This window comes from Hipposideros armiger, unplaced genomic scaffold (assembly GCF_001890085.2).
Source record: "Hipposideros armiger isolate ML-2016 unplaced genomic scaffold, ASM189008v1 scaffold_316, whole genome shotgun sequence".
Classification (NCBI taxonomy): Eukaryota; Metazoa; Chordata; class Mammalia; order Chiroptera; family Hipposideridae; genus Hipposideros; species Hipposideros armiger.
Window position 1 is genome coordinate 1,345,035 of NW_017731666.1, and position 27,883 is coordinate 1,372,917.

The 27,883-nt window shown below is 57.5% G+C and overlaps 3 protein-coding genes across 3 annotated transcripts; 2 read left to right on the plus strand and 1 right to left on the minus strand.

The window, feature by feature from the left end:
* Positions 1-2,023: 2,023 nt before the first annotated feature.
* Positions 2,024-8,094, minus strand: HES3 (hes family bHLH transcription factor 3). Its single transcript, XM_019660357.1, has 4 exons — positions 8,072-8,094; positions 2,972-3,067; positions 2,787-2,868; positions 2,024-2,424 (listed from the first exon to the last, which is right to left on the minus strand). Exons 2-4 carry the CDS (start codon positions 3,050-3,052, stop codon positions 2,042-2,044), a joined length of 546 nt encoding a protein of 181 aa, XP_019515902.1. The 5' UTR covers positions 3,053-3,067; positions 8,072-8,094; the 3' UTR covers positions 2,024-2,041.
* GPR153 (G protein-coupled receptor 153) lies at positions 3,067-16,419 on the plus strand (the record flags this gene model as incomplete). Its single annotated transcript, XM_019660360.1, is given in 5 exon segments — positions 3,067-3,197; positions 3,647-4,076; positions 5,830-5,988; positions 14,173-14,392; positions 14,395-16,419. Coding segments are annotated over 5 exon segments (1,044 nt in total), but the record flags the coding sequence as incomplete, so codon positions are not given.
* A 1,990-nt stretch (positions 16,420-18,409) lies between these two features.
* ICMT (isoprenylcysteine carboxyl methyltransferase) lies at positions 18,410-27,352 on the plus strand. Its single transcript, XM_019660391.1, has 5 exons — positions 18,410-18,714; positions 19,508-19,596; positions 20,526-20,695; positions 21,485-21,702; positions 23,918-27,352. Exons 1-5 carry the CDS (start codon positions 18,520-18,522, stop codon positions 24,098-24,100), a joined length of 855 nt encoding a protein of 284 aa, XP_019515936.1. The 5' UTR covers positions 18,410-18,519; the 3' UTR covers positions 24,101-27,352.
* Positions 27,353-27,883: the final 531 nt, after the last annotated feature.

Below are 27,883 nucleotides of genomic sequence, written 5' to 3' on the forward strand. Positions count from 1 at the left end.
TGCTGAGACACCACGCAGAGTGAGTGGGGTGGGCACCAAGGCCCTAAAAGCAGGAGAAACCCTATGAGGGCAGGTGACAGCCTCTACCTCGGGGATGGCTTCAGGGGCCGCTAGCCCCAGTGAGATTTATTCTGGAGAGTGAGAAGGACGGGAGTCGTAGCAGGTCCTGGGACCACGGGATTTGTTGTGCTCCGTGACCAGCCCGCTGGCCTAGATTGGAAGTTGAAGGCCAACTCCTGGGTCTGCGGTGCAGGATCGCCACCTGGTGGCCGGAAGAAGTATTAGGGCCGTGGCCCTACCACCGCCATTCACATCCAGCGCGGTGGGAAGCTGAGACCCGAAAGGCAGCCCCGGGACAGACCGGACCCCTACCCCTCCGGTGAGCCCACTGAGTGGAGTCGGGGAGTCGGGCTGCCCTCTCCCGGTAGTCTGACCAGGACGGTTTTAGCACACGGGCAAGACAGGGGCAGCCCAAAACAAGAAATGTTTTATAGGAAGTTGGTGTTTGTAGTTGAGCAAGATGCATTTAGGGCTGGCTGGGAGGCGCGTTGGTTAAGAGATGGCTTGGGACACCAGCTCTGAGCAGCAGGACCGCAGTTTGGATCCCACATGAGGGCCAGTGATGCTGCGCCCTCCACAGCTAAGATGGTGAACAACAGCTCGACCTGGAGCTGGGCTGCTGAGTTGCCGGCCACTGGCGAAGGCTATAGTGGGGCTGGCAGGCAGCAGGCGTGAGCCTCCTATGAGCCGCTGTCAGCGGCTGTCCAATGGCCAGCGAGCGACTGCCTCACCCTAGAAGAGGGCAATGATAATACCAACATGAACCAGTGAAGAGATGTCCTCTACAACTAGACTGAAGAACAAAAGGACGGCAACTTGTCTGTTCCCCTTCCCCAATTCCCCAATAAAATAAAATTTTAAAAGAGAGATGCATTTGAGTAGACATTGTGCTTGAATTAGAACCTTTGTAGTCTCTGTATATAGGTTCACAATGTCTTTATTCTGAATTTCAAGCTGGTGGAAGTACCAAACTCTCTTCCTGGGTCCTGCGAGAGATCCCCAGTTCCCCTGCCCCTCGCATGCCGGGACTTCCCGGCTAGAGTCCAATCACAGCAATGACCTCATTTTCAGACGAATAAACAGGTGCTGAGCGCTCCGAAGGCTGTTGAGGGTTGTGAGCTCCCTTGCGGCCCCAGAGGTCCGGAGGCGGGGGTTCTGCAGGGCCGCTGACTTTGCGGAATGGGAAGGGGTGAACTCTCCCACGAAAGAAGCTCGGCTCGCTCCAGCAGCCCTCAAGCTGGCCTGAGAGCGCGCAGGGTCGCCCCAAGACCCCGGCGCCGCAGGGCGTCGGGTGAGCGGAGCAACTCTCTGGGCGGGGCCAGAGCTCAGAGTGGGCGGTTGGGCAAGGGCGGCTCTGGGAGGTGCCTCTTAGAGGGGAGGGTGTTGCAGCGAGCGCCCGCAGGAAGGCCGCGCCGCGAGCGTCGGGGGTGGGAATCGGTGGAAGCCCGGAGGGTACATGGTGGGAGTTGGCTGGAGGCCCCTCGCCCGCGGGGCGGGACCCGGCGTGCTTTGTGCCGGTGGGAACCGGGCGTCCCCAGCCCGCTGAATGGGCCGGGGCGGGGCAGCGATTCTCCTCGCTGCGAGGGGCCTGCTCTGCGCCGCTGCCGACTGCGACCTTCCCACCGTGGCGCGGCTGCGGGGCGGGGGCGAGGGAGGGCTGCCCGCCGGGGGCCCTGGGAAAGGGGCGCAGCCCGGGACACCCCCTCCCAGACCCCGTAGAGGTGGGAGGAGAGAGTGGGTCTAGCCTGAGTAGGTGGGGCTGGGGTGGGGGGTGGATTATGCCTAGACGCTCAGACCCGGGTCCACTGTGACTCCGTGTATTTCCCCGCGTTCTCGGGCACGCGGCGCCCTTCCGGCCACCCCACCCGGGACCGGGACGGACTTTGGGGGTCATGGCCGTCATCACGGGGGAGCTCAGAACAGTCTCTGCGCCCGCCAACCAGATGGGGGCCCCCCTTGAGTCCCAAGTCTCGCCTGGGCCTCACCAGGGTCGCCACAGGCGCAGCGCCGGCCCGGGGCTCTCGGGGCTCTCGGCGCCCTGGCGAGAAGCCGGCGGCGGTGCCGGGAAGCTGGTGGACGGGCCGGGAAGACCTCTGGGGAGGAGGAGCCGGGGTGGCGGGGACCGCGATTCGCCGGCGGCCGGATCAGAGGCCCAAACACCCGGGACGCAGGGGCCGCGCCGCGCGGGCGCCTCCGGGCCGGGGCTGACGCTGTCCATGGTGCTGCCGACCACGCATTCGTGCGCCAGGGGGCAGCGCACGCCGCCGCCGCCCTCCGCTCCGCGCCGCAGAAGCTGGTTAACGCCCGGCAGACAGCCGCGGAAGCCCGACGGGTACTCGGCTCTGCTGGGGACCGGCCAGAACCCTGGAGGGACGGGAGCGGGGGAGGGGAGCGGACGGGAGAAATGCGGAGAGGAGGGGAGTGTAGAAGAGGGGAGGAGAACAGGAGAGTTGCAGAGAAGAGAAAGGGAGGGAGACGTGTGGAGCGAAAGGGAAGAGGAGAAGGGAAGGACGGGGAGGCAGCACGAACGTCTCCCCGGGGTCCAGACCTTCTTCCACGCGGATTGCAACTCCGCAGCTTGCCGGACCTTTGCTGCCTCCCCCTCATCCAGCGGCCCACTGCCCCGAGCTTTCTTCTCCCTCCATCCTCTTTTACCTGGCCTTGTCTTCTTGTGCATGGCTCTGACCCCGTAAGCCCCCCCACCCCCTCCAGGGCCCACCTTCTACCTTGCAACGAGTTCTGAAGGCTTTTCATGTACTTGACGCTCAGCTCCAGTATATCTGCCTTCTCTAACTTGCGTTTCCGGATCTGCGGATCCGTGTAAAGGGCTCATAGTTGGGCAGGCCGGGATGGAGGCGAGGAGGCTGGGGATCGTGTCACACACCACCACCATCATATCCCTGTGTCTCACCTGGTCCGAATAGTGCTTCTCCAGCAATGACTTGAGCTGCTCCAGCGACACATTGATGCGTGCCCGTCGCTTCTTCTCCATCAGCGGCTTGGAAATCTGTGGATCANGAGGGCCTCTGCAAGGTCTTTGTCTCCACCTTCTACACCCTCACCCTGGCCACCTGCTTCTCCGTCACCTCCCTCTCCTACCACCGCATGTGGATGGTCCGCTGGCCCGTCAACTACCGGTGAGCTCCCGAGCGTGTGCATGTGTGCACTCGAGTGTCTGGGGTTGGAGATGGGCATCTGTGGGCGTGAGCATGAAGACCACCTGGTGTACCTGTGTGCACAAATGCCCTCGGTGTGGTGGCCATGCCCATGTGGTGTGCCACACCTGTGTTGTGCTGGGGGCAGGCAGGGGGGCTCAGGAGGGGCTGCTCTGGGCTGTGGGGACCGTGTACCTGTAGGGATGCTTGGGTGTGTTGTGTCCAGTACAGAAATGCTTGGTAAGAGGGATGTGTGACACTGTGCACGAGTGTCCTCTGTGCAAGGGACACACCCCGCCATGCTGGTTGTACCATGCCTATGACGTTCTGGGGGCCAGGGCAGTTGGGGATCCTCTGCAGGTCCCCGGGGGCCTGGGGGAGACCCTGTGAGTGACATTGGGTCCCTCTGTCCTCCCCTCATCCCGTGTCAGCCTGAGCAATGCCAAGAAGCAGGCCGTGCACACGGTCATGGGCATCTGGATGGTGTCTTTCATCCTGTCGGCCTTGCCTGCTGTCGGCTGGCATGACACGAGCGAGCGCTTCTACGCCCACGGCTGCCGCTTCATCGTGGCTGAGATCGGCCTGGGCTTCGGTGTCTGCTTCCTGCTGCTGGTGGGCGGCAGCGTGGCCATGGGCGTTGTCTGCACGGCTATCGCCCTCTTCCAGACGCTGGCTGCACAGGCGGGGCACCGGGCTGACCGCCGCGCCTTCACTGTGCCCACCATCGTGGTGGAGGATGCACAGGGCAAGCGCCGTTCTTCCATCGATGGCTCTGAGCCCGCCAAGACCTCGCTGCAGATCACAGGCTTGGTGGCCACCATCGTCGTCATCTACGACTGCCTCATGGGCTTCCCCATGCTGGTGGGTGAGCCTGTTGGCTGGGGGGAGGCTGTTGGGGGACACGGGCTCTGGGACAGCCTTGGGGTAGGCACACTGCAGGCATTAGGCTGTTGAACCCTCACACCCAATCCTTGAAGGGGGGGGGCCTCACCAGCACCCCCACTCTACAGGCTTAGAAACCAAGATTCAGGGAGATAAAATGACCCACCCGAAGTCTGGGCAGTGGGTGGGACTTGACCCCACTTCAGGTGACTGCAGAGTCCAGGGTCTTTCTGCCATGCTGCAGGGGGCTTTTCTCACCTGAAGGAGGCCCGTTCGATGCAGAGGGTATGGAAAGTGGGGTAACGTGCCCACAGGCTTCCTGGTGGGCCCAGGTCCTAGGATGGACAGAGCAGGACTTTGCTGTGGCAGAATTGGCTTTGGTCCTGAATTGGGAGGCAGGGCAGGCTTTGAATGTCTACTGGAGAGTTGGACGTGATCCCAGGGGCTGAGGAAGGTCGAGGTGAGGGCTGGTCTGAGGAAAGCCTACCAGCAAAGGTCCAGTGTCCAGCGAGGCTGCCTAGGCTCCTGCCAGTGAGGCTGGACCCAATAGCCAAATCTTCCCACCCATGGGGCTCCAGCCCAGCCCCCTGAAGGGTCTGGAGCAGGACGGGTAGAGATGTAGGGGCAAGGACCAGCCAGAGGCTTCGTCCAAGCAGCTGGGCAGGGCTGTGTCCCGGGAGACATTGTACAACCTGAGCTTAAGAAGGTGATGGGTGGGGTGGCAACCTCCTAGTCAGGGGACACTCAGGATGCAGCCCCTGGCGACCTACTACCCCACATTCAGTGGGCCCCACGGTACCCCCTAAGTACAGGGTCCTCTTATGTGTAGTGGGGCCCCGCATCCGCAGCCCCTGTGCTGATGAAGGCAAGGAGCAGATATGAAAGGGTAGAGCCAGCAGTGAGAAAAGGTACCCCCAGCTTCTCTTCAGGGCAGGAAAGGGGTACCATTTGGGGACCCCACTCTGTGCAGCAGGCCTGGTACAGGGTCTGGAATCTTTGTCTCACCCTGTGGAGTGTTCTTGGCCCATTTCACAGATGAAGAAACTGAGCCCGAGAGGGGCTTTCTGAGGAGCATGCAGCTCCCATAGCAGAACCAACATGATGCCCGCGCCCTGCCCGCCTCCTCTCTGACGGGGGGATAGTTAAATATCACTCCGGATGGGGGAATGGGAGAGGAGGAGTGACCCTGGGCAGTGACTGGGTCACAAAGGCTGCCTGGCTGGACCCTCTGATCTCTGAAACTGCTCTGATCTTCCTCCTCTGGGGTCTGAGGCCTAGACCCCCAGAGTAGGGGCCGGACTGCAGAAGCCACTGGTCATGGAGGAACGGGAAGGGCAGAAAGGTCCCTGAACTGGGAGGCTGGAGACTTGATTCTCAAAGCCTGTTTCCTCTTCCCAAAACGAGGGTGATAGTCCACGCCCCTACCCCTGTCCTCGGGCAGTCGTGAGGGTAACATGAGGAAACGCACGCCCAGTGCTGCCTGGTACACTGGCCTGGTACGCTGTGACGGCGGTGCACACCTGGGGCTGTGACTGCTTGTCTTGGCAGCCAGCAGCTCTCGGTGGGCAGGGACCTCTACCCTCACACTCTGGCTCTTTCCTGCCCTAGAGCCTAGAGCTCTGTCTGCCGATGGGCAGTCAGACCTGCCGCCCAGGTGGGAGGACAGGAACTGGGAGGGGAAGCTGTGCATTGGGGGTCCTGCCAGGTGCCAGGCCGAGCACTGTGCCCACAGGTGGTGAGCTTCAGCAGCCTGCGGGCAGACACCTCGGCGCCCTGGATGGCACTGTGTGTGCTGTGGTGCTCGGTGACCCAGGCCCTCCTGCTGCCNTGCTGCCTTCTTCTACCCACAGGGCACGTTCTCCTGCCCACAGACCCAAAGCCTTGCCCTGCAGTGAGGCACCATTAGGTTAGACGAGGGGAAGAACTGGCACTGTGAAGAGTTGTGCCCATGGTAGCCTTCCCCACCACCCTGCACCAGGAGCCAGGTGGGCTGGGGCTGGGCTGGGCCCAGGGTCACGGGGCAGACAGAGCCTGCTTGGCCATCTGAGGGAAGGACCCCCTATCTGATGGCCGAGGTGGCCCAGTTCAGGTGGGAAAAGATGCCGGCCACCCAGGTGCATGCTGAATCCAGTTCCCTATTTGGTCATGCAAAGACCACTGGTGTCTGCAGCCTCTGGCCCACAGCACGCTGCCAGGCGCTCCACAAGGCTGGGGGCAGCCCTTTGACCTCCTTACCCTCAAAGCTGGGCTGTCCGCCGGCAGGTCTGAGGTTCACCCACACCTCCAAGCTCAGTGTCTTAGCCCTTAAGAGAGAGCATAGCTCAGTGGGCTGGGAGGGCTTGAGTATAGATATCTCCATGGCAAGCATCTATTGAGCACTTACTGTGTGCCCGGCCCCATTCTAAGCACTTTCCCTGGCATAGCTTAACTACCCACAATGCTTTTCAAGGTAGGTAGCTTACAGAGATGAAAACAGAGGCCCAGCTGAGTCAAGTAACTGGTGGGGGCCTGGAGTTGGGGTCTAGCGGCTCTTACCTCACACTGTGTGCCACACGGCCTCTGTATGCTGAGGGCAGCAGGTTGGCTAGACACTGGGATGGCCGGGTGGAGGGTCCGGGGCCAGAAGGATAGGTTGCTCTGCAAGCAGAAGCCTCCTGTTTGGGAAGAAAGTCCCTGCCCCAGAAGTCCCCTGAGCCACTTAGGAGGCCCGTAAGGGGCACTGGTGTGGTCCAGAATGAACTCCTTCCCTGGGGCAGGGGTCTGGGCAGGCCCACAGCAGGGACACCAAGGTGAATGAGTCACATCCCTCAGAGGTCCCTCGGTGTCCAGGGGGGTCAGGCCACAGACAGACCGAAAGAACCTCAGACAAGTTGAGCAGAGGTACCTGGCAGCGTGCTGGGAAGTGTTGCTTCCTCTGCCCTAAGCGCCAGGGTTCTGCAGTGGCCTGTCCATCCCAGGCTAGAAATAGTCCCTGGGGAATCACGTGGTGGTGTCTGGTACAGTGGGCACCCCATACATGTCAGGGGCAGGAGAAATGTAGCCAGTGAGATTAAACAGGCTCCCAGGTGAGAGGGCCCAGTGTAGGCAGAACCCAGTGGGCCTTCACTTAACTTGTGCTTCTCCCCACACTGCCTGCTCCAGAGGGTTCTGTGGTGGGGGCGCCTCTCATCAGAAGGACTGGCCAGCACTCCCCACACGGAGGCAGCTGAGCGCTGCCTGGCTGGGGACGGAGAGGGAGGGACTCCCTACCCAGCCCTCAGGCAGGATGGGGCATCTCCCCAACACGTGCCTCCTGCCTAGCGTCCCGTGTCCCAGGCTCATGTCCACAGGCCATCGGCAGTTCCTCCCTGGGTCAAGGTCTGATGCCTGGGCTGTGGATAGGCCCATGCTGCCCAAGGCGTCCGTCACATAATGCTGACCACCCACGGTGTGCAGGACCTGACCCTGGGCTTAAGCGGTGAGTCTGCCCACCCCAGCCTACCCCTGAGGGAAGCAGAAGCGTCCCGTTACAAAGAGAGCGTGAGGACAGGGACCTTGCTTGAACCACACAGCTAGAATGGGGGAGCTTTGTTTGAACCCCAGCCTGTGGTGGTGCCGGGGCCTTCCAGGTGTGCCCGGATGTGGGAGGCCAGCTGGGGGCTGACCTGGGCAAAGCAGGCTGCCCTTTCCCAGGTTGGGCTTGAAAGTGGTCACCAGATCACTCTTACCTCACGGGGGAGGTTTANTCCCATAGCCCAGGCTTCAGCCTTGCCCCCAGGACCCCGCCTCCCTCCCAAGGTACCCCCTTTGCCCTTTCTCAGCCTTTCCTTTATCCCTTCCACCCCCACCACTTCCCAAGTCTGGGGTCCCCTCCTATGCCCATCACCTCCATGCCTTGTTTCATCCCAGTGTCCCTAGGTTCTGGGCCTGCCCATCAGACCCACGTGTCTAGTCCTTGCTGCTCTTGTCTCTGAGCATTCTGGGGGGGTACTTACTGGCGGTTCCCTGGGCCCGGCCAGCTTCGAGCCCCGCTAGTGACTATGACAGAGTACTGGGCCTCCACGGGCCTGATAAAGATGCGGAGGCAGGGAGGACCCACTGAGGGCTTCACGCTCTGGCCGCGCTGGCAACGCTGCATTAGTAGCCCTAATGTCGGGACAATGCAGCGATTTTCTGCCTGTGGCCGCTCAAAGCCGGGCACAGGCTGGGCCCGCGGGGGCCACACAGTGACATGTGTCCCATTAAAGCGTGCAGCCCGCCCGCAGGGCCACAGCCAGCCTCCTCCTCTCTGGGCCCTCGAGACTGGGAGCACTCCTGTGCCAGGGTGCAGCCTGGGCTCAGGTGCCCTCTGGCCCTGTTAGGACCAAACCCACACTCTGCCAGCTGGGGGTGGGGGGCAGCTTGCAGCAGCCTCAGGGCCAAAGTGAGTCAGAAAGGCCTTTCCCACCTCCAGTCCTGGGCTTCCAGGCTGGAGAACTCAGGTTCTGAGGACTTTTTCCCTCACAGAAAAGGCCTGGGAGTTTACTCCCACTGGCCTTCTCTGAGTCCCAACAAATGGGAGGTGGGGGTGAGGAAGACCGCTGATCATCTGGGGAGAGCACCATTCTGTGCTTTTGGAGGTCCTGGAGCCCAACCCCTCTTCATTATTTCCAGCTGTAGCTGGAGACCCAGACAGGGAGCTCAGTGGAGGAGGCAACTGCCCCAGGACGGGCTAGGCCCCACAGCAGGACTCCGGTGCAGTCACGGGTTTGGCCCCACAGCAGGACTCCAATAGCTGTGACAGACAGAAAGGCTGAAGTCCAGGAGAGACCCTGGGTTCGTCCCTACACATCTCCCATTACTGGGCTCTCATAGTCTCAGTTTCAGGGTTCGTAAAATTGAGGGCCCCCACAGCTGCTTTGCGAGGGCGATGGGGACGTCGCATGGACGCAACAGTTCTACAGTTGAGCCCTGCAGCAGAGGAATGAACAAATTGGTCTTTGCAGGGTCTCAGCGTGAAGGGGAGGGAAATTGCTAAGTTCTGGATGAAACCCCCAGTTTCCTGGAGCCAGAGCATCTCCCGCCCCCGCCCGGGATATTAAAGGGCCGGGCTGAGGCCGCGGCGTTCCCAGGCGCCAAGCAGCGTGGAGAATCGCGCCCCGCCCTCCTTTCAGGCCGACGCTGCGACGACAGAAGTTCCAGGGTGCTCGTCTGCCCCGGCCGCAGGGTCCGCGGGCCAGATCCGGGCAGGGCCCAGGGCGCGCGGCAGGGCCGAGGCCGGATGGCAGACGCTGGCACGCGCCGGGCAGCTTTGAAGCGCCGGGGTTGGCTCGGCCGAGCGGCCTCCGTGCGCTCGCTCCGGCTTGGGGCGGTGGCTGCACAGTACAAAGGCGCCGCGGGGCTGACGGGCTGCGCGGCCCGGCACAAAAGGGGCAGCCGAGTGTTAAGAGCATTGTGCCGACCCCACAAAGCCGCGCCCGCGCCCGCCCCCTCAGGGCCAAACTCGGGGCGCCCCGCTGCGCGCAGGCTTCCAGCTGCTGCACATCTGCACGGAGGCTGGGCGCGCGCCTCGCTCCGGCGGTCCAACAGCACCCCCGCCCCTGCTCTTGAGCCGCGCGGGCAGCGGGGCAATTTGTCCTCTAATTATGATCCCTTCCCATAAACCGCCGTCAGCGCCTTTCAGCTCGGGCGCATTAGCAAACCAAAGGCCATCGGCGCTGCTCTCGCGGCCCACAGCGGGAGCGCGGGGCCCGCCCACTCTCCAGAATTAGGGCCGCCATAAAGGGGCCCGCCGTCCGCTCCCGCCCGCACCGGCAGCTCCCTGGGCTTCCACCTCTCTCCAGCCCGTACCCAGGGATCCCGGCCGCGCTGGGTGGGACCGCTCACGTGGGTGGTTTAGTGTTTCTCAAGCAGTGGAAAATTGACCGCAAAACGCGCTAATTCGCAATGTTCTGCTTTGGCTGCGGGAGGGGAGGCCCGGCGGGATTCACAGCCAACAAACGCCGCCCCCGCCCACTTCATGGGCCTCCGCCTCCGCCGCCCCCGGCACCGCCCGCTGCGCCCTTCCCCCGATCGGCACTGTCTCTAACTGGGTTCTCCCCACCTAGGCTGAGTCCCCCAACGCCACGTTCCGAGCTTCCCCTGTCCTAGCGCCGCTACCCCGACACAAACCCGCCTTAAGCCCGCTGAAGGTCGCGCGGGACTCACGGTTGACAGGGGTCCCGGGCAGATTCCATCCTCCCTTTCCCCGTGCTCGAAGGCAGCTTCCTGTACCCATCCCCACTTTACCCCAATTTAGGTTCCTTCTTCTGGGCAGCTACTTCCCCCACTAAGTTAAAGGCAGATCTTCGCATCGCGAGTTCACTGGAGAAGGTAGTAAGTCAGTCTCCACTGAGATCCTTCTTGGAGACCCAGGCTGGGGACCCAGTTCCGCCCCTCCCCAACGTCCTGTGTCTGGATGGCCTAAGCACACTCGGGCAAGCCCAGCTCCGAAGGGGCGCATGAGCGGGGAGACGTTTTCCGAGGTGGGGGAGCGGCAACCGGTTCACCCCGCGTCCTCTGACAGCAGGCAGGACGAAGCGCTCTCGGAAGGTCATGGACCAACTCAGAGCCGGGCTTAGGCGATCTGGGATGTAGGCCACCGACTCTTTTCCCATCTTTAGGATCTGGGGCCCCCAGGACGCTCGGAAAGGAGCCCAAGTCCAGGCACAACGCTGGGACACCCAGGCCGCCAGTAGCTTATTCAAGGAACAAATGCCTCCTGTAACTCCGGAGGGCTCCGGGGGCTTCCGGGACTACGTAGAGCGTCCTGCTTCCTCGCGCTGGGGGATTTCAGGCGCAAAGTGACTTGTGCCTTTGTCCTCCCTTTTGGCTTTTCTGACGTTGGCAAAAGAAGGAACATTACAGAACGAGTCAGGTCTGGAAACGAGGTGCGGAGGGGGTTTGCAGGCCCCTGGACAAGAGCCCTATTAGACATTCCACCAGCCCTCCCAGGTGACAGCCCTGAGCAGCCTCTCTACCCTAGACGGGGGTGGGGGGGGGCGTCCTTCCTTCCTGCAGCCCCCAGGCGTTTAAAGCAACGCCCACTAGCGAGTGCCAGCGAAGGCCACTGTTGGGAGAAATGCGCCATCCCTCTCCAAAGATGCATTTCAAAGTGGAATGAAGTGATTGCTCCTGTAATTAACTATTGAGACACTGCAAAAGCCCTGGAATGACTCAGCCAATTGTCTCCAGATGGGGTTGGAGAGGCTGCGATTGTTTAACTCTCTTTAGCTGTGTTGGGACTCCAAATAGCCCGTCAGCCAAGGGTCCTCTGGGGACAAAGGCTGGGACTCCAGTGAGTGCATCAACACTGAACCGGGCTGGCCCAGCTCAGGGAGAGTGAATTCAGAGGGACCCCCATTGTCCCAGCCTTTTGTGTTTCTCCCCAGCTGGCTCTAATCTTTAAATATTTACCCGGCCACTTTGTGCACATATGACTTATGCACTTTGGGCTGATGTGCTCATGAATTCCGCATCATTTACTCATTTCCAGACTAGAGAGAGGAGGCTTTCATTCCTGGAGCTCAGAATGGCTAGGGGAAGGGAAAGAAAACTTTTGGAGGACCAGTGTTCTCTCCCGGGAAGAGCTGCCCTGGACAGGCCCCTCCTGGCCTCCACGTGGGAACTGGACAGGCTGAGGCCTGTAAATGACAAGGGGCCCAGGAGGCCACTCTAACAACAACTGACTGGGGACCTGTCACCGGGGAGGAGGGAGAGGCTGGGTTCCGGGACTTTTTCCTACTTGGAGTCAAGCTTGGAGAGGAGAAAACTTTTTTTTTTTTTAATATGTAATGCTTTACAAACCTGGGTATTATACTTGCGCAGGGGCCATGCTAATCTTCTGTGTATCGTTCCAATTTTAGTATCTGGGCTGCCGAAATGAGTACAAGGAGCAAACCTTTCTCCTGGGAAGCTGGTGTGGGCTGAGGGCTGAGGGCTTCGTTAATGCCCATCCTTGCACTTGCTTCCTGCTTGCTCTGCAGCACAACCCCCCCCCCAAAAAATCCTCTCTTGTTCAATAAAGCAATCCCGCCTAAGAAAAGGCAGCCTAATTTCATCACAGCCTGCAGTTTAACTTGGAAAAATCAAGACGGTTCTTAGGACTCTTTAAAACAGGAGGGATCCTGACTTCAGCGCAGGATGGAAAGCCACCTCTGCTGGTGGGCGGATGTCAGGATGGGGGGCGGGGTGGGGGCTGCAGAGGGACCTTCCTGCATGAGAAAGGGCTCCCTTTGTGCTTGCCTCGCAGCTCCTAGAACAAAACACATTCAAATGCTTATTTACAAAAAAGAAAAGAAAAGGAAAAAAAAGAGGCATCCCAGGGCCGAGCAGTTTTCTTTTATTGTCATATTTTGTAGGCTTCTTGTTCCCCTGGGCTGGAGGATGACAAACTGGGGTGACACTAGGTGCAGAGTGGATTTGTCAGATCAGATCGCTCTCTGGTGTGTGTGTTTCTGTCTGTATCTCTGTATGAATTACTGTTTCTCTGTGTGCCTGTGTGCATCTCTGCGTTACTTCATTTCTCTGGGTCTATGCCAGCGTGTGTATCTTGCCTTTCTCTTCCATCACTGGCCTAGGAGCCCTGGGCCCTGATAGACTCAGTAACTCCAGTGTCTCCTAAAAATTCTCCTTCCCTCTAGCCTATCCCTACCTGGGAGGGGCTGCCTACCCTTTTTTCTCTCCCTTCTCCAACAAGGGACTGGTAGGGTCTAGGGGGAAATGATGGGCAGAGGAGAGGACATTGCTCAGGCTGGATCACGTTACTCTGTGTGCCCAGAACAATGATGGTCCCAGGGAAAAATCAGGGCCACAAGTCGGCATGGAGAGCACAAGCTCACGGCCAGACACAGGGATTCCTGGGAGCAGCTCCCTGCCCCAGGACCAGACTCACTCCCTTGAGCAGATACAACGAGTGCCCTCTAGTGGCCGCGAGGCGTCCTGGCGCGGAGGGAGACGTCCCGAGTCTGGGAGAGAACGGGGGAAACTGGGGCAGTGGCGGGAGCTCAGCATAATGCCCAGGCCTCCTTCCCACGTGGCACCGCCACGGGGCGGCTTCGGATTTTAAAACATTTAAATCTCCTTTCAATGACCACCAACCGAGTTTAGCACATGTCTTCTGAGCAACATTTAAACACGGTACTGGGCTTTGCTGAACGCTATCAACACCTGACCGTGAAATCAAAATCCCCGTTTTACAGAAACTGAGGCTCATAGAGTTGATTTGCCCGATGTCACAAAGCTGGGCTGCAGCAGCGCTGGGGCCCAGACTCCAACCCAGGCTGCCCATCCTTCCCTGAGCCCCGCTACCCAAACGCCAGGCCTCCTGCCAGGCAGGTCCTGCAGGGACAGAGGCGAGCGGGGCAGCCGGGGACTCAGATGTGGAACCTGGGTAACCGCAGCTCCCGGCCGGCCTGGCCTCGGCGCGGTCTGACCCACTACTCTGGGCTCCCCTGGGGCCTGTCCCCGATCCTGCCTCAGGTTCGCTTCCTCCTGCCTCTGTGACTGCAAACGCGGTGCCCACCCTCGCTCTCGCTTTCAGCGGCAGGCGGCTGCGGGTCCCCGAGGGCCCCCAAACCTGGCCGCAGAGCCTCTTCCCCGCAGACTGCTGGCGCTCTGGCCCTCCCGCCCACGGTCCTCCCTCGCTGTCCCTCTCTCTCCGTCCGTCCTCGGCTCCCGCCTCACTCCCACGCCACCGTAGCTTTTTTTTCTAGTTATTTGCTGACTTGCCTTTCTCCTCCACCATTGCTCTGTAGCGCCCCAAGTGGGGGCATTACCCTTAAAAAAAAGTAAAGAACAATTTCTGATTATAAAAAGTAACATGTGTTGATTGTGGGCAATGTGGAAAATACAAAAACATATAAAGAAGAAAATAAAAGTCGCCCAGAGTTTTACCACCTGACGACAACGTCTGTTAACTAAGTTGGCTTCTATTTCAATCCTCTTCCCAGGCTCACACGTGATTTTCTTTTTCCCAAGTGAAGTCAGGCTCGCACTGCCAAGTTTTGAATTCTGCCTTTTAAAAAAAACGTCGCATTTCCTGAGTTGTTCCACCATGGGCCAAGATTCTCCCCCAAAGAAACTGAAGCGGGCGGCCCTCCCACGGCGTGGATGCCCGACGCTGGGTTTTAGGGTGCCCCGAGCGCCGTGTANCCCCGACAGCGCCCCGCCGGGCGAGGACGCGGCGCCCCCTGGCGGCGCCGGCTCGCAGCAGAGCGCGGAGCCGCGCCCGGCCGTGCGTGGGCACGCTGGCCCCCTGCGGAGCGGCCTGAGCGCTTCGTGGGGCGAGTCCGGGGGCCTCACGCAGCAGGCGGCGGCGGCAGCACCAGCGGCTTCCTGAGCTCGCCGTCCGAGTCCTCGGGCTACGTCACGCTGCACTCAGACTCACCGGGCTCCGCAACCTAGGGGCCGCCCGCGGTGCCCAAGCACCCAAGATGCCACCTGTCCCAGCCGGCCTCGGGACACGGCCTCACCGAGCCCGCCAATGGCACCTGGACGTGTGCCAGCCCTCCCCAGGGCGGCAGGGCGCAGCATTGTTGCCCCCAGGAAGTGGGCGTTGCCTATAGGGGCGACTGCTGCCCTGGACGACTGTGCTGGGCCCTTCATCAGAGAGAGGCCGCGCCTGGGTAAAGGTGGGCTCTGCACGTGCCCAGCCCCAGGGCAGCTGGGCTGGAGCACAGGATGGCGGTGAGCCTGGGGACAGGGCCACCACCAGATGGAACAAAGCCCGGCCCTGCAGGAGGGGAAGCCACTGGACGGCACCCAGCTTTCGACTCTGCACTAGAACTGTCTCACCTCAAAAGGCGGTATACAGAGGGCCTCTAAGCACAGGGTCCTTCAGAGCCCAAACAAGTTCTCAGAGCAGGTCTCCCTGCTGACCGGTTCTGCCTCGGTTTCCCCATCTGTGACAAGCAGGTGACCATGTTAACTCTCAGGACTGTTTGAAGAAGTCTGCTGGTCCATGGGCCCTGGCCATTGAGTGGACAGAGCATGAGAGATCATCTAGGACCCTCTGTGGGTCCTTGGTGGAGATCAGGCTTCAGCATGTGGCCTGGTGTGGTCCCAGGCCTGAGGCCTCCCACTCGCAGGGCCCCTGGCCCCCTTGGGAACTCACTGGGCACCCCAGCTAAAGCACAACACTTTTGCATCATCACCATTGGCACCACACCCACCTTGACCACTGTTAGCATCCCCACTCTCATCCCTCCGTCATTGCCTATTGGCCACCTCTGTGACTCTGTGACCATGTGAAGATCATGGGCACATAATGGGAGGGACTAAAGCAAAGGGGGAGTGGGTTTCCTCGTTCTGGTGCCACCCCCAGCCTCATCCCCCACCCCGCAGGTCTGGCCAGGAAGGGATCCTGGCTTACAGCCTCCTAGGTTCTAGGATGAAGACCTGGGTCCTGGCAAGGGTCCTCCCCCACCCTGTGGGCAGGGTTTTTCTCTGCTCTCCCTCCTGGCAGAACCCTTGCAGGCCTGGGCTTTGGCATAGGCCCTGGGGTAGGGGCCTGTTGGGTCTTCTGTGGGGGAAGCCCCTAGACATAGGCTAAGGAGAGGCCCAGGAACAGCTAGAACCTTGAGTTGGAGGGACAGGGGCATGTGCAGAGGCCGTCTCATCCTGGGCCCTGCCTCCATGCAGTGGCCCCTGAACGTGACGATCTGGAGTGGGTTGAGGGCCAGCACAGCCTGCCTGCACACTGTCCCCTCCTGCTCTGACACCTGGAATCGCATCACTGCCTCTGCCCCTCCAGTGGCCAAACCATTCTCCTCACCCTGGAGACTGGGTCCCAGCCCCAGAAGAGGCCACTGGGAACATGGAGGATAGACTGCCTGGCTGCATCTCTGCTTTGGAGGCCTGTAGTCTCTGGCTGTGGGGTAACCTGAGGGATGAGCTGTCCACGGGTGAGCAAAGCAGGAGACTTGCGGTCCAGCCCTGGCCAGTGCTGCTGTGCCTTCGAGGACCGACATGTCATGAGGTCATCAGCTAGCCACTGTCCCCCCTCAAGCTGGCCTATTTGTCACCTTGGGTTTTCACTCTGTATTTCATATCCAACGGCAATACTTGCAGGGGGGACATGGTACCCCGAAGTCCCTCTAGTCCTGGATTTTACAAAAATAAAGAGGAGGGAGGACCCTGGGGCCCCCTCTCACTTTGTGCAGCTTCCAGGCCTGTTTGCTGCATTAAGCAGCTTCACCCTGGGCATAGTGGGGAGTTCTGTCTTCATACCACCCAGCCCAAAGCCAGGGATCCGTTTGTAGTTTTTTGACAACTAAGCATTTCTGTACAGAAGCCAATAAAAACTTCCTATGATTTGCACCCAGCATTTCTAGGCTGGTTTCATGGAACCATCTTTCTAGAATCTAATAATACCCCTGGTCAGCTGCCTCCAAATGCCTCCCTCTGGGTCTTGAATTTCTCCGCTAGTGCATCATTTCTTTGGGTCAGACTTGCCCCTTACTTCTCGCACGTGCTGAGACACCACGCAGAGTGAGTGGGGTGGGCACCAAGGCCCTAAAAGCAGGAGAAACCCTATGAGGGCAGGTGACAGCCTCTACCTCGGGGATGGCTTCAGGGGCCGCTAGCCCCAGTGAGATTTATTCTGGAGAGTGAGAAGGACGGGAGTCGTAGCAGGTCCTGGGACCACGGGATTTGTTGTGCTCCGTGACCAGCCCGCTGGCCTAGATTGGAAGTTGAAGGCCAACTCCTGGGTCTGCGGTGCAGGATCGCCACCTGGTGGCCGGAAGAAGTATTAGGGCCGTGGCCCTACCACCGCCATTCACATCCAGCGCGGTGGGAAGCTGAGACCCGAAAGGCAGCCCCGGGACAGACCGGACCCCTACCCCTCCGGTGAGCCCACTGAGTGGAGTCGGGGAGTCGGGCTGCCCTCTCCCGGTAGTCTGACCAGGACGGTTTTAGCACACGGGCAAGACAGGGGCAGCCCAAAACAAGAAATGTTTTATAGGAAGTTGGTGTTTGTAGTTGAGCAAGATGCATTTAGGGCTGGCTGGGAGGCGCGTTGGTTAAGAGATGGCTTGGGACACCAGCTCTGAGCAGCAGGACCGCAGTTTGGATCCCACATGAGGGCCAGTGATGCTGCGCCCTCCACAGCTAAGATGGTGAACAACAGCTCGACCTGGAGCTGGGCTGCTGAGTTGCCGGCCACTGGCGAAGGCTATAGTGGGGCTGGCAGGCAGCAGGCGTGAGCCTCCTATGAGCCGCTGTCAGCGGCTGTCCAATGGCCAGCGAGCGACTGCCTCACCCTAGAAGAGGGCAATGATAATACCAACATGAACCAGTGAAGAGATGTCCTCTACAACTAGACTGAAGAACAAAAGGACGGCAACTTGTCTGTTCCCCTTCCCCAATTCCCCAATAAAATAAAATTTTAAAAGAGAGATGCATTTGAGTAGACATTGTGCTTGAATTAGAACCTTTGTAGTCTCTGTATATAGGTTCACAATGTCTTTATTCTGAATTTCAAGCTGGTGGAAGTACCAAACTCTCTTCCTGGGTCCTGCGAGAGATCCCCAGTTCCCCTGCCCCTCGCATGCCGGGACTTCCCGGCTAGAGTCCAATCACAGCAATGACCTCATTTTCAGACGAATAAACAGGTGCTGAGCGCTCCGAAGGCTGTTGAGGGTTGTGAGCTCCCTTGCGGCCCCAGAGGTCCGGAGGCGGGGGTTCTGCAGGGCCGCTGACTTTGCGGAATGGGAAGGGGTGAACTCTCCCACGAAAGAAGCTCGGCTCGCTCCAGCAGCCCTCAAGCTGGCCTGAGAGCGCGCAGGGTCGCCCCAAGACCCCGGCGCCGCAGGGCGTCGGGTGAGCGGAGCAACTCTCTGGGCGGGGCCAGAGCTCAGAGTGGGCGGTTGGGCAAGGGCGGCTCTGGGAGGTGCCTCTTAGAGGGGAGGGTGTTGCAGCGAGCGCCCGCAGGAAGGCCGCGCCGCGTGCGTCGGGGGTGGGAATCCGTGGAAGCCCGGAGGGTACATGGTGGGAGTTGGCTGGAGGCCCCTCGCCCGCGGGGCGGGACCCGGCGTGCTTTGTGCCGGTGGGAACCGGGCGTCCCCAGCCCGCTGAATGGGCCGGGGCGGGGCAGCGATTCTCCTCGCTGCGAGGGGCCTGCTCTGCGCCGCTGCCGACTGCGACCTTCCCACCGTGGCGCGGCTGCGGGGCGGGGGCGAGGGAGGGCTGCCCGCCGGGGGCCCTGGGAAAGGGGCGCAGCCCGGGACACCCCCTCCCAGACCCCNGGCGGGGCGCTCCCGCCAAATCCCGGCCCCAGCCCCGCGGCGAGGTGGTATCGCGAGAGCTCGGGGGCGGCGGGCCGCTCCTTCCCGGCCGGCGTCGGCAGCGCAGTGCGCAGGCGTGGCGGGCGGGTTTCCCCTGGCTACCGCCGGCGCCGCCGCCCGCTGCTCAGCCGCCCGGCGCCATGGCGGGCTGCGCGGCGCGGGCTCCGCGGGGCTCCGAGGCGCGCCTCAGCCTCGCCACCTTCCTGCTGGGCGCCTCGGTGCTCGCGCTGCCGCTGCTCACGCGCGCCGGCCTGCAGGGCCGCACCGGGCTGGCGCTCTACGTGGCCGGGCTCAACGCGCTGCTGCTGCTGCTCTATCGGCCGCCGCGCTACCAGGTGCGGGCCGGGGTCGGGCGAGGGCCGGGCGGGCTGGGCGCTGCGCGTGGGCACCTTCCCCCTGGGGTCCGGGTCGGGGTCGGCCGGGAGCGGGGCTCCGTCCTCCGGCTTGCTCTTTAGCTGCGAGTTGCGATGACAGGAGGGACCCCGCCTCGCCAGGCTCGGGGCCACGGGGCACCCTGTACCCCGTGCAGCGGGTAGGAAATTGCAGTTGGTGCGGTTGGGCAGCTGCGGCGTGTGCAAGTGGGGTGGGGAGTGAGCGAGTCCACGAGTTCCCGTGTGTAATTTAAGGTGCGGAGACCTACCTGCGGCCAAGTCTGAGGTCAGAGGCCCCGCAGTTATGTGGAGGTGGCCCGGGGTCAGAGCCCCGGGCGCCCCGGCAGGATTTCCTGCGTGGACTTGGGAGAATCCTGCCGGTAAACTGGGTTCGCGCCTCTTACCCACAACCCTGAATAATAACAGGAACAACAATGGTAATGGCAGCTAAAGCTTACAGCGTTTACTCTTAAGTGCTTTCCAGGGGGTATTCCTCAGGGCAATTCTAAAAGGTAGGCACTGTTATTACCCCCATTATGTAGATGGAGAAACCGAGGTCCCCGGAGGTTCAGTAACTTGCCCAAGGCCACACAGGCAGAGAGCGGTGGGGGCGCATTTGAACCCAGGCCCCGGTGCCTCACCACCCTCTTAACCTCTGAGCAAACTGTGTGCCTGCCCGTGGCCTCCTTATCCCAGGAAGTAAGACGTGTGCCCCGAGAACAGTCAGGTAACTGAGCTTCTTTTGGGTCCCTTTTAGATAGCCATCCGGGCTTGCTTCCTTGGCTTCGTGTTTGGCTGCGGGGTGCTGCTAAGTTTTAGCCAGTCTTCTTGGAATCACTTTGGCTGGTAAGAAGCACTTTGGGAACAGTGGGTTTGAGGCTAGAGTGGGCAGATCAGAGCGGTCAGTGGTGGAACGTCGTCCTCTCTGTGTCTCATCTCTGACTGGCTGAAGGCCGTTTCGGATCCTGTGGACGTGAGGTCTCTGTCTTCCACCCGGATTCCCACATTCCGGACCTCGAGAACTTGTGCCCAGCAGTTGCTCCTGTCCCAGGCGGAAACAGGTCTCCCTGGCACCCCCCCCACCCACACACACACACAGGTGTCCTTCCCCAAAGCTGCAGCTGCTGTGACACATTCACTAATGTGATGAGCCCTTCCTGGAAGAGGGTACAGTTCCTCCGTGACGAGAAGGGGCGAGGCTCCGGCTCATGGTCGCAGGCCTCTTCCGTCTCTAGTTTTTGTTAGGTCCCATCTAGCGCGTCCCCCATGGCCAGTGTAGGAGTTTTCCCTACACTGATTTCAGGCCCTTGAGCCGTCTAGTCCCTGACCTGGATTTGAACCAGTGGCTTCAAGGTAAAAAGCTTTATCTCCTATTACGAATACTGTGAGCCATCTAATCCTGTGTGGCTGGGATTATTTCAGTTTTCTGAATTTTTGTATTTGACATACATCACTATTTTTATTTTATTTTATTTTTTGCTGTTTCCCTCCTTCATGTGTAGCATCATTTTAAAAAGGCTGAAGGGCCCTAATGCCTTCCTGACCTATGTTTGCTTTTTGTTTATGACATTCGAAAGTGTAGTCCCATTAAAACCTCACTTTCTGCAAACCTAAGGGAATAGTGGTGCATATGGGTGCCTGAGGTCCGCCCTCGCGTGACAGTAGAACCTCTAGAATTCAGGGACAGTGCCGCAGGCCCAAATCTGTGTTTTGAGGTAGGGCTAGTTGATTCTCTTGCCCCAATTTACCTCTGCATTTCTTTTTGTTTTAAATAGGTACATGTGTTCCCTGTCGTTATTCCACTATTCTGAGTACTTAGTCACAGCAGTCAACAATCCCAAAAGTCTGTCCTTGGACTCCTTTCTCCTGAATCACAGTCTGGAGTACACAGTCGCTGCTCTTTCTTCTTGGATAGAGTTCACACTTGAAAACATCTTTTGGCCAGGTCAGTGTACCCTGCTAACCCTAACCCTAACCCCAACCCCTGCTCTTCCCCCTGGAGGGGCTTTCACGCGGGCCTGAGGACGGTGATGGGGGCTCACCTCTCGGGTCTAATCTCCCCGAATGACTTTGCCCGGGCTTCTGTCCTCACGAAGCTGGGCTTGTGAACTCCGCTTCTGGATTTTGAATCGAGGACACGTTGACCTTTTGCTTTAAGCCTTGCATAACGTAATGCACCATCTGATAGGAAATCCCTACCTTTGATAGCTGTAACCATAATTTTATAGTCAGAGGAGACGTGGACCTGTTCATTTCCTGTGACTTGAGAAATTTCATATGAAGAGTTTACTAGCAAAAGCCTTCTGCATTGGGAACCTACTCTCAAGTTGGGCTTTCCACAGCAAGTTAAGTGAAACGTATGTAGCTCCCAGGATTCAGTAAAGGGCCAAGGTGGGAAGCACTGGGTCCTTCTCTGTTTCACTTAGCCGTTCTCATCCCCAAGGGAAGGACAGGAGCATCTGGCAGGGGGACGTGGACTGACAGCCCATCCGCTCATTGCCATGACACGCTAATGGGCTTGTTGGCACTTTAAAGAAAATGGATGAACAGTACAACTTAGGGGAAGGTGTTTTGCCTATACTTAACATTTTAATGGGATGACAAATGCTAATTGCCCACTAGCATGGTTTCTACTGTTCCTGTCTTTGGAAAAACAGGCTAATTTTCAGCATCCAGAGGGGGAACTCGACAGTCTAGTGCCTTCACTTGCCATTTGTCACCATGTCTCCTGCAGAACTGAAGCAGATCACCTGGCTCAGTGCCACAGGCCTGCTGATGGTGGTCTTTGGAGAATGTCTGAGAAAAGCGGCAATGTTTACAGCTGGTTCCAATTTCAACCACGTGGTGCAGAATGAAAAATCGGAAACCCATACTCTGGTGACAAGTGGAGTGTACGCTTGGTTCCGGCATCCTTCTTACGTTGGGTGGTTTTACTGGAGTATTGGAACCCAGGTATAGTATCAGACATGACGCTGGTCTTTAAGTTTTTTTCCATGTTTTCAATTGACGTATAATTCACATACCATAAGAGTCACCATTTCAAAGTGAACCATTCAGTGGGTTTCAGTGTATTCACAAGGTTGTTGGTCCTCTTTATATAGGTCCATGTGCTCCCTGTCATGTTTCAATGGATAACTAAACAAAAGTTGAAAGAACTGATTTAGCCCTTAACATTTTGTACCAGCTGCTTAAAATCTGGGCATCCTAAATTTGTAAGCTCTTGGTGATTTTAAGTGCTGTTACCCCATCTGCCGTACCCCTTCTCTGCCTCTAACTTTGATCCAGAGCACCCTCAGTGGGGTGAGGACAGAGATGGGGCTGCTACCCAAGTGGTAGCTTAGCTGATTTTCATTAGAAGCTGCTATTGATGAGGCCAAGGTCATGTATTAGGTTAAACCTGAGCTACAGAGGTTCTGTCTCAAGCTGCAGCCTGAGCCTGTTTCTTGACAGCTGTCTCTTGAACCTGTTCTCTTGGTCCTAGGAGGACTTGGCCAGAGAACATGAGGAGAGCTTAGAAAACTCACCACCTCTTTGGGAAAATCCAGTCTGGGCCCCTAGGCATTCCATCCAAAATGTGCTGTCCATGGGGACTCTCTGGTGACGCCCCCAGTGGTGTAGGGGCAGGTGACTGCATAGCATTTATTTTAAAACTTGCTTTTCTGAAACTTAAGGCTCCCGTATTAACAATCATATTCCCTGGGAACAAATCGATTATAGATGAATCATGCAATTTGCCATAAATGCTAACTGGGCACCTAAAGGACCAAAGAGTTTTTTTTGTTCGTTTGTTTGTTTTTTTAAGCTGAGCCATCCTGCCACCTGTTGGCAGCTCAGCTCGGGCCAGGACTCGAACCGCTGTTGCTCAGAGCTCAAACTCTTGAGCGAGCTCTTAACCAACTGAGCCACTCAGCCGGCCCTGGACCAAAGAGACTTTATACTTCTTTGACCATAGATCTCTGTACACTGTGACCAGCACACACGTGTGTGTAAAAACAGGACAGGCCTTTCCCGGAACAACACTTACCCTCAAAGTATACCAAACAGCCTGTTTTCTATCTTATTCTTTGTAATGCTGTTTATGATGCACAGATTGATTTCATCGCTCAGTAACAGGTTGTGGCCTGCGATTCAGAAATCCCACCATAGGGCATGCCGAGAAGCTGCACGTGCCTGCCGGCTGTGCGGGCACAGGTTCTGGGGTCGCTGGCCGGGCCAGCTGCAGCTCTAATGTTGACCACTTGGCCTCCCTTTCCTCACGACTTAAGTGGGCACAGCAGCGGCACCTCAGGTTTGCTGCGGGTGTCGAACGGCTTTGTTGGCTGTAAAGGGCTGAGCCTGTGCTGGGGACTAAAGTGGTGAGGATGAGAAGTTGAAGGGGTGTGCCTGGTTCTCAGTGAAAGTCACCCACTTGGGGAAGACACGTGTCTGGGGGGTGGGTTAGTGGGTTCCCCGAGCTGAGTGAGGCTCTTGCCTGGAAGGACTGTTAGGCGATGGGTCAGTGGGCAAGACGTTGTCGAAGGTGCGATGAGAAGGGAGGCAAGAGGCAGCCAAAGCGGACACAGCCGGGGTGGGGGAAGGGGGGCTGGAAGAAGTGGGCTGAGGTGCTGCTTCCCCGCCAGGTCAAGGAGGCGGGCTTTGTGGGGCGGAGGGGGTTTGATGAAGGAAATGATTTGGAAGCTCAGTTAGGTAGCGGTGTGTTGGGTGCACAGGGGCAGGCTGTGGGGGCCGGAGGCAGGGGGCCAGGCAGCTGTGAGGTGGGAGCAACAGGAAAGCACCGGCCTGGGAGCCATGTGGGTGGGTAGTGTGCCCTGAACGAATGGGCATTCACTCCGGGGCGTTTGGAGGAGGAGCTGCTGTCACCCCGACCTGAGGGTTGGAATCCAGGAGGTCGATGTGTCCCTTTAATGTTTAGATATTCTTCAGGTAAGAGGAACAACAGAAAAGTGCATGAGAAAAAGCTACAGTGATGAGTGTTTAGTTCTAATGTGAAAGTGACAGTGTGATTTCACTTAACGGCACCTTGGCTGTGGCGCTCAAGGACTCTAATCTTATTGCGAGAGTCTCTTGGGCCCTTGGCAGGAAGTCCTGTGGGTGTTTGGCAGAAGCAGGTGCCGCTGACGTACACAGTGGTCCCTCCGACCCTGACCAACTTCGTGTTCCCTGTCAGGTGATGCTGTGCAACCCCGTCTGTGGCGTTGGCTACGCGCTGACAGTGTGGCGATTCTTCCGCGATCGGACAGAAGAGGAGGAGATCTCATTAATTCACTTTTTTGGAGAGGAGTACCTGGAGTATAAGAAGCGGGTCCCCACCGGCCTGCCTTTCATAAAAGGGGTCAAGGTGGAGCTATGACATGCCGGGGGCCAGGGGGCCTCCCACTCCGTGCAGCCCAGGACAGAAGGGCCTCTGGTTGGCCGCTCTGCAGAATGACTTTTCTTAATCATTTTATATGTCATCAGTTACTCTTCTGGAATACCACTCAAGACCAGATGGTCAGAAGGCCTTCGGACCAGAGGACCCCACCACCGGAGCAATCTGTCGTGGGCTGAATCAAGCGAAGATGTGGGTTAAGATGGACAAGGAGCAAACAACAGCAATATTCAACAGTGCCCTCCAGAAGTGCCCGGTGTGAGCCCAGGCCACATGCCATCCCTTCGAGGCCACTGTGCATTTAGGCTGAAACCAAGACCCCTAGGGAGAGGCAGACTCATTACCTGAGTAAGACTTCTTCAGCAGGAGGGGGGCTGTGGGCTTCAGTGCTTTTTAGAGTTAGAAACACATTCACAATCTTTAACCGGAAATCACACACGGCACAGCTTAACCTCCTCCTTTCTGTCCTTAAGTGCATGAGCATCTACAGTTTTAAAGACACTTCCTTATAAGGCACTTTGGCCCTTCCTATATTTAATCGTATTTACATATCTATTTTTTATAAATAGCAGTATATAAATTCAAAGGGGACTTGGTGGTTATAGCCCCAACTTTTGCTTCGCAGAAAGGAAGCATCGACACCCAGACACCAATTTGGCCAAGTGGCTTTGTGTCACCAGGGCACTCAGGGCCAGGGAGACCGTGGGCCCCTGTGGCTTTTCTGGGGTCCTGCTTTTCTTCTAAGAGGGTCTGTTATCAGTGACAGACATGTCAAAGATGTGTCATTTGTCCTTTATCCCAGAAATTCTTACTGAGCACCTGCTCTGTGCAAGCCACAGTTAACCGCTGAGAAATACTGCTCTCCATTTATTTGGGATTTTAGCATTTTACCATAGCCTATAGTTCTATGTATTCACTTAAATCTATTAACTGTTGATTTCTATGTTCTGTTCTCAAAACTTCATCGTCCCTGATGCCATTTCAAACTGTCTTCCAGGGGTTTGAGAGCGATCACAACTACAAAATTCAACCAAGTCGACTCGAGAGTCTTAAATAGAGCAAATAATCCCAACTGAGATTTAGTCATATTTTTGTTTTTCACATTTGGGGAGAGTGGTTGGCTTTGAGTCAAACATACACTTTAAAGACCCGTGTTTAATTCTGGACTGGATGGGAACTTGGTCTCAGTGCGCCCCCTTTCCATGCAGTCTGTGGTGGCAACAAGGGTATGTGAATGTGACAGCAGCGGCAGCCCCTGGCCGGAGCACAGCCCTGCTGCCACGCCATGCCACGCCACGCCACGCGGCTTCCCAGGAGCCACGTCACCTTTCCGTGCCTAGACCTCCCCATCTGTAGAATGGGGTCAATACCACCTACCTCACGGGTGTCGTGAAGACTTAGAAGAAGGCCGTCCAATGTTTTCAACATACAGATGAGAGAGATGACATACATGGAATCTACACTGTATGAGCGTTACCCAAAAGTGGACGCTTGGTTACCTGTACCAGGTACTGGAAACGTGTTCTAAAGAGCATTTTACCAACTCAAAATAGTACTGATTTCTAGAGTTCATGGCCTAATTCATTTTTTCTTTATTGTATGTACCAAAGAGCTTTACGGGTTTGTTGATTTCCGGCATGACGCTTGCTGGTGTGAGAGGGCGAGACCCAAGCGGCAGCCCTCAGGAGGGTGGTGCAGTCAGACTGGCGAGGCCACTGCCAGAGCCCTGGGCAGTGGCTTCCTCGGGCGTGAACACGCCCGGTGGGATGTCAGCATGCACTTAACTTGGCAAACTCGAGTCGGATCGGTTCTAAACTGTTCTGCAGACCATGCTGAGCTAAGTAGACGCCACTTAGTAGGACTGCAAAATGGAAAGGGGTGGCTGGGGCTTGGCAGCCATCCCCGGGTCCTTGAGGGCAACTTCTTTCTTGCTTCATCGAGCAGACTCAGCTTTACTGACACTTCTGGGGGCTGTGAAGTTGTCTTTTGAATAGGTGGCGAGCCGCTGAGGATGGCCCTGGCTTTGTGGATGGGAAGTCACAGGTGGTGGATTTGACCTTCCTCCACTTACCTGCCTGCAGTGCCAGGTGCTCAGAAGATAGGCCTTGGTGTTGGGCAGTGACATGCTGCCCTTATGCCACCTGGGGCTCGCCACCTGAGGCTAGGTATTCTGCTCTGCTTTAAAGAGCAAGTCGTGGGTGGGGGTGGTGAGAACGCTCACCCCCTGATTTGTAATCCCAGGGCAGAAGTCGGCAATTACTTAGGGATAAAAGATGAACTATTTAGGGCAGGGTTTGGCAAGTGATTGACTTTCATCTGGTCCTGAGATCTTCAGATTATTTTTAACTGTATAAATTTAGCAGTGACAGCGTGCACGGCAGAGAATCAGGTTAATGAGGTACATGCTTCCTGTTATTCCCGAAAGCTTTTTGGGTAAAGGCCACGTCCCCAGTTCCCTCAAATTAAGAAACTGTCAGGAGATTTGGTTTTCCACTGCAGGTTTTAAAGTGGAGATTCTTAAGTGGAACATAGGCACTGCACAGAACAAAGCTGTTTTTGAAGCGGTCTAAAATGAAACCTTTTTTTACAAGGATTTTATAAGGACTTGCAGGCTGGGCTGAGAATGGCACTTTACAGGACAGGGAGTAGTAGGGTGAGCCTTGCGGAAAGCAAAAGGCAGCGTACCCCACCGTCCGGCACTGGCGTGACTCACTCCTTGAGCCTAAAAGTAAACTATGAATCCCTTCCATCCATTTCACACTCTGGGTAATGACACGACGGGGGAAATAGCCCTAAGCCAATACTTGCGTCAGTAGGTGAGGCTCCGTAGGGCCTTGGCCACAGCTCATTTTGGTAGCAGTCCCTCCGCAAGCCCGTCCCTTCTCTGCACTTTCTTACTGCCTTAGGTAGTTGAGCGCTCCCACCGATTTTGCTTCTGTAGTGACCTGGTGAGGTTAGGCGGCCTCGGCATCGCCAGCATGGTGGGAGACGCTTGCTCTCTGCACTGCTATGAAAGCTTGACGCCTGCCCTGGGCCTGGAAGACTGGCCCCTGGGAGTGGTCCCAGGCGCTTGCTCTTGGGAAGCTGTCCATAGCTAGGAGAGTTCCTTAATGGAGTAATTATTCTACTCTTCTTTTTACATGCAGAAATGTTTATTTAAATATTTTAAATTGGATTTTCTTTTCACAGATACTGATTCTTTCCAATTCTTAAATAAAACTGCACTTGATTTCACTATGAACAATAGTGTGATTGTATGGGATGTAGAAACTCTAAGGTCACGCCCCTTTCAGCTAAGGAATGTCCAGAACCTACAGCATCAAACCGGATGTCTTTTGCCTACCCGACCCAGTGCTGAATTCCTCTCACCAGTTTGCAGGTTTCCTGGGGGTGAACATGGGCGGGACTTCCCGTCAGCAGGCACTTCCTCCTGCCCTTTAGGGTCCCGTGGAAGTTGTAATGCTTTGGCGTGGGAACACCAATAGCAGGGGCGTTGGGTGGTGACCAGGGATGTGCCAGTGTATTGGCGCACAGACCCACTGGCACGGAGAAGCCATTCGCTGCTTGAAGCACTGAATCAAGATGGATACTTGCTGAAAATGTGACTGGGCATCATTTTGCCTCCAACACTGTAAAGTTTAGGTCATTCAGGTTAACTTTTAAAAAGCATTTACTAAGTTCCCCTTGATTAAAAGGGTATTTGTGCAGGAGTGGAAAACTTGTAGAGAAAGGGAGCTGACTCGTGCTTTCATTGTCAATGGGCGG